We start from the raw sequence: 6,000 nt of genomic DNA, 5'->3' as shown, positions 1-6,000 counted from the left end.
AAATAAAGGAATTCAAAATATTAAAAAAAAAAAAAAATGATACAAAAGTATATAAACAAAACAAAAATAACATTGTTATAAACACACAATGGTCATTTCAAATCCCCGAGAGCTGCCTAACTAGACAACATCTTAAAGCAGTACAGGCATCTCCTAAAGGTAGACGATGACATTATGATGTCTCCTAATATTTTACTAGACAGTTTTCCATTGTACTTCATGGAAAAGGTAATCCTAGAATGCACTGCACAGGCATCCACCATAGAATAGTTGAGAGAAAGATTATAAACATACTTATAGTTAATTGAATAATGACAAATCCATATAAAACAGGTCTATGTTTATTAGAGTATCGTGTTGTTGATGTCAAACTCTATTACAATCATGCCGCGTTCCAGGCAACCCGTAACCCGTGTTTTTCCAACCTTCTACCCGTGAAAGTGCACTGGAACGGCAGTCAAACCCGTGACTTCCCACCCGTGAACTCGTACTAGATCGATGTACTCCCAGTTCCGCGCTCTGACATCACATAGCCCGCGAAACAACAATGGCAGCCCCTACGGATGCGGTGTTTATGCAAGTGGTACACGGTGAGAAATAGACTTTAGGACAATATAACGTTGCAATCAAATTAATAATAATAATAAATAATACACACACGATTATGTATTACAATGTTATGTGTCTGAAACGATAAGTATGTCGTGAAAGTATATCGCCACATGGAAATGTTGGGCATAGCTAACGTTAAGGTAACGTTAGGTAAACCTGAACTTGACCATGCAAACGATCATGCTTATAAAAAAAAAGAATGTAATGTACAATTTCTCAGCATAGCGAAATTAGGCAATAAGCAAGGAGTAAGCACCTTTGGCGATAGAAATGATTGTAAATGAGCATAAGCCCCATACGGTCCGCCATGCTGGTTTGTTTACATCTAAGTTAGCTACCACAATTCCTTGCGCTCAAGCAGTTTGGCGTGACTTGCCTGGAACGCTACAAAGCCGTGAGTCGTGGTTTGAAGTCGTGACTTACAGGCTCAAAAACCTGCCTGGAACGCAGCATCAATTGTGAGTTGCGTGTCTCCATGAGGAAGCATTATTTATGTGGCTTGCTAATGAAGAGCATTATATAACGATCATTTATGAGCTTTCATTTCAGCTAGTAAAATGGTTGACGTCTATAGACACACCTCTCCAAATGCTCCTCTCCCGATCACTTTGAGGGACTCAAAGTCATCAAGACCAAGACGGGTCCTCTTGAGCCGCAGAAACTCGGTCTCCTTACGAGCGTGCAGAGAGCGCCTCGTACTCTTCTACAACAAAAATACAAACTACTCAGGAAAATATTTTGAATCAAATGCAACATCACTGGCATACTCGAAGCAGGGTACTAAGCACAAAGCACACAGTCTGAGTCTTATTCAAACCACTTCTCAGATAAGCAAAACAGGTTTTTTGTTGACATTTCTGTGATTATTAACTCAGGCAGTCATTTAGAATAGAACTCCAGAATAATGTGAGGTAGCTCTAAGGTCAGTATATCTTCTCTGAGGGCATCTCACCTCTTCATCAAGTAAACCCTCCTCATCCATCACCTTCTCCAGCTTCTTCTGCCTGAAACAGAGGGAACAGCTGCATCATGACCAGCCACAACAAATTCGCTTTATTCCAATCAAATAATACTTGACTGAAACGATACGTTGAGTGATGCAGGTGTAGTGGGTTGTAGTGTTGCTATGGTTACCTCATCTCCCGCTCCTCGTGCTGGGTGAGCAGGGTGCTGTAGAAGTGCTCCAGCGTGAGTTTGGCCACCGTGACTCTCTCACGTGTATGGTTACTCATCGGGAGCGGCGCTGCCATGCCACCCGTCATGGCCATGCTAGTCTAGAACAGGAAAATCATTTGCAAAGCAAAGCTCTCTGAATATAAATGAACGCAACTACACCAAAGAGCCTTACTACCAAACAAACCACATGTACAGTATGTCTACATTTTAATAATTACAACAATAATTGATTGATTAATCAGTATTTATTATAAATTATATTATTTTTTAGATAACATTAATGTAATTATTAATAATAATCATCACAGCACCATCACAGTGACCAGCAACAATAAAAATATAACATTGAATGCTTTTATTGTCATTATACCATGTACAATGAAATTAGAGTAGCTTCCCTTTAACATATATCACATAATATACTACAGCAAAACATTAAAAAGTGGAATTGCACTAAGACTACAAAAATAAAAAGTTATATTGTACAATAATAGTGTATTGCACCAAGTCGTGGCTTTTTTTCTTTTGAACATTGAATGCTTTTATTGTCATTATACCTTGTACAATAGCAAAATAATTAATCATAATTATAAGATTTATTTTTAATTATTATTTTATCAATTGAATTTTTAGTTAATTAGGGTTATTATAGGTAACTACAACTAAAACAATAAAAGTACATTTTTGTTACTTGAAATAAAATAAACATGAACTGAAAATAAAATATAAATAGATAAACTTAAGTTCAACATTTTCTCACTTTTGACTAACCAAACTTGATGAACCAAAACAAAAAAGATTATAATAAACTAGGATTATAAAAACTAAGAGTAAAAACTATAATGTAATGATGGTAAAAAAAATAAAAAAAAGTGGCCAAATAGTTCATTAATTACTGGTAGGTGTGAGTCTCTCTAATTGGTGAGAAAATGTAAAAACCCGAAGCAGAGTTTCAAATGAGTGATTTCAGAACACTTTAAGTCGAATGAAGAAATCTAGTCTGTCGCTCCGTTCCATTCATATACGGTGTTCCAGGCCGGTTTTTAGTATGTGCGTTGCTGCTTGGATACACGCAAAACTTGACGGTTTGGCTTCTTTTAAACCATTTCCAACGAATTTACGCATTTTTGCCTGAAAAGTAAGTTACTCGAGATTAATTTCTTGTTTATGGAACTGTCTTTTAAGCAGTATCATGGAAGCAAGAGTGTTGTTGTTGTTCTGAATATCAAATACTTGTAGTTTTGTGCCTAAAAGCCGAATCGCAACCGCGCAATATTCAGTATAACAGCAGCCGTGCTCACGTCATATTTCTTAATTAGCATTTTTAATGTCTAAGCATTGTTTGTTTGTAAAATGTAGCCGCTCGGGACTGAGAAGGCTCCTGCACCTGCTCATGCTGCGGTCACTGATGTTCAAATGAGCGCGGGGGGAAAACGCAAACTTGATTTGAGCGCGCTCGGCCTCGCGACTGCGTGCGTGACCTTGCGGCCGTGACATGCAGTTTGACAGGTCTAGAAAAACAGATGCATTTACGTGGAAACCCCCCACACAGATCACCGCGAGATGGTCATATTTAATGAAGACTGAAAAAAGCCTCGTTTATCAAAACCGCATAACATCGTGATGGATAGGTGATGTATAACAAACCAACATTGCGATTGTTTGTTTAGTCGTCACACACCTGCTTCTGTATAATATATATTATGAGCGTGAGCCTGCATAAAGCTGATGATTTACAACAGCACCACTGTGATTTATTTCCACCATCATATTTCTAAATTCTCACCTCCCCGTCCTCCTCCAGATTGGACAGTTTGCCGGACACCCGAGGATCAAAATAAGGATGAAATGAAGCCAAGTGAATGGCCGTCAGTTGAGCAGGCGGATCAGAGTGGCTCAGTGATCGCTCATGTTTATTCTCTATTCAGGCTGATGTTTGTTGAGCGCTGCGGAGCTGCGCAGAATCTGATCCTCCTCCCCACACGCGCTCACTCTGACAAATTAAGAGTCCCTGACATGACATTTTTCCAAAATAAAAGTTGGCAAGAAAGAATAATAGGCTACTACAATAGAATAAAGTACAATAGTATACATGGACAAAATAGCCCAAAAAGTAAACCCTTCAGACTAAGCAAAACAGTTTAACTTAAATATTTTTTCATCCTTTTAGTGTATTTATTTAAATGTTGTATACATTTTGTAAATATCGTTTTTATTTTTATTGTTCAAAAATATAAATAATTATTATCCTGTTTTAAAAAAAAAAATCCTAACAAAGTCATGATTTCCACAAAATATTAAGCAACAAAAATTTGTAATAAGAACCATTATTAATTATTGAGCACCAATACAATAATAACTGATAATAATTGAGCACCAAATCAGAATATTAGAATGATTTCTGACGGATCATGTGACGATGAAGACTGGAGTAGTGGCTGCTGAAAAGTCAAATTACATTTTAAAATGGATAAAAATAGAAGAAAATAATATTAGGATAGACGAAATAATATTAAAATAGAAGAAAATAATATTTCAAAATATAAATAACAATGTCATTATTATACTGTTAAATATTTTGAAATAAAAATCCTTTAAAATTATTATTGTTAAATTATTGAATTCAAAATCACAATTTTGTGATTCACAAATAAAAAAATATTAAGCATCAAAAACTGGTTTCAACACTGATAATAAGAACCATTATTGATAATTGAGCACCAATAATAATTGATGATAATTGACCACCAAATCAGCATATTAGAATGATTTATGAAGACTGGAGTAAAATTCAGCTTTGCCATCACATGAATAAATTACATTTTAAAATATATTGAAAAAAATCGTTCTTTTTTTAATTACGATAATATTTCATAATATCACTGTTTTTTCTGTATTTATGATCAAATAAATGCAGACTTCTCTTCTTTAAAAAACATTTATAATATTTTATATTATATATTCATACTGTATAATTACTATTAATATATGTAATAGCCTATTTAGAATATATATATTCAAATTAGATTTATTACCTCAAGATTTAACATAAGAAAACACTTGGTTCTTTATTTCAGCATAGATCACTGATGTTCACCTTTTAACTAAAAAGCATTTCAAAATTAAGTTTTAGGTTTACAGTAAGACACATGGGATTCCTGTAATGCATTATTCACAGTGTTAGTAACAGTAGCATTTGAAAAAATAACGACATACAGTATGCACTTCAAAAATATCCCTTGTGCATTTATACCTGAGCAAAAACACACATTACAAGATATTTAATGTAAGAAAGTTAAACATGACACATTTTTGTAATTTATTCTGACAAAGATTTATAATCTTGTATTAATAATGCATAGTTATAATAATTGTCAAAAACAAAAATGAGTTTTTGTGCAAGTTGCAGGACAGACAACTTAAAATCAAAGGTTTAAATACAAGACATCTTTGAATTCCCATAACAACCTCATTTTCATGTCATAATGGTCATTTATTAGTCCATAGATCACCTTCGGTGTCAGAGAAAGATGTGAAAAGCCATGCTAACTCTTCCTGTTTTTCTCTCTCTCATTTACACACACATCAATAGATTGTGCACTTTTCTTCTGCTTTATATAGAGATACAGTCACATCAAATTCTCCTCTGTAATGTCACAGTTCAGTGAAGCTCAGCTTCTGTTCATCCTTGTCTGGGTCTCATTTCGATCTATTCCCACTGATGACACTGATTTTTCAAAGACGTTTTTGCAGATGGTTCAGAGACAGTGTGAAGACAAAGCCATAAAAGCCCAGCACTGTTAAAAAATTCCACAAACATGTACAATTTAACGAGTAATGCTACATATAATTGATGCTGAAGACTTTGCACTGTAGAAAAATAATGTGTTCTAGTCTAGTCAACTCATGTTATTGCTAATAAAAACATGCTGAGTTGAGCATGTGCACTATAGGTGACTCTCTTGGGAGTTTAACAGGCCCTCTGTCATCGACGGATGAGTGCAGAGACTGATAAACAGGATAGGAACAGCATGATGGACAAGCTGATTGCCGCAGTCCTTAGCATTTTCCTAAATCAGAACAGAGACACGAAATATGTACCAGAGATTTCAGAGAAATCTTATTTTGCATGCAGACAGATTGTAATCAAAAGGCATTGCTGTAATGCATGCCTGAAAGCAGTCTAGTATGTATGTGTTTACTTGAGGGTGG

At 35.1% G+C, this 6,000-nt stretch overlaps 1 protein-coding gene and 1 long non-coding RNA gene across 3 annotated transcripts in view; one reads left to right on the top strand and one right to left on the bottom strand.

The window, feature by feature from the left end:
- Positions 1-3,649, bottom strand: part of LOC107699048 (serine/threonine-protein kinase 38-like) — a 7,793-nt gene extending 4,144 nt beyond the window's left edge. The window contains exons 1-4 of one of the 2 annotated variants that reach the window (XM_016500211.1): positions 3,575-3,649; positions 1,747-1,886; positions 1,565-1,616; positions 1,193-1,315 (exon numbers count right to left, since the gene is read on the bottom strand). In XM_016500211.1, the coding sequence (XP_016355697.1) occupies positions 1,193-1,315; positions 1,565-1,616; positions 1,747-1,880 (309 nt within the window). In that variant the 5' untranslated portion in view covers positions 1,881-1,886; positions 3,575-3,649. Of the gene's footprint in view, positions 1-1,192; positions 1,316-1,564; positions 1,617-1,746; positions 1,887-3,175; positions 3,384-3,574 lie in introns of those variants that run through there. The other variant, XM_016500212.1, reaches the window with a different exon arrangement.
- On the top strand, positions 2,701-3,841 carry LOC107699049 (uncharacterized). The gene is made up of 2 exons (XR_001635415.1): positions 2,701-2,926; positions 3,593-3,841. It is a non-coding gene; the product is annotated as an uncharacterized LOC107699049 (long non-coding RNA).
- The last annotated feature ends 2,159 nt before the right edge of the window (positions 3,842-6,000 follow it).

Source organism: Sinocyclocheilus anshuiensis, unplaced genomic scaffold (genome assembly GCF_001515605.1).
Source record: "Sinocyclocheilus anshuiensis isolate Anshui unplaced genomic scaffold, SAMN03320099.WGS_v1.1 scaffold346, whole genome shotgun sequence".
NCBI lineage: Eukaryota > Metazoa > Chordata > Actinopteri > Cypriniformes > Cyprinidae > Sinocyclocheilus > Sinocyclocheilus anshuiensis.
This window is presented reverse-complemented; position numbering and strand designations above follow the sequence as displayed.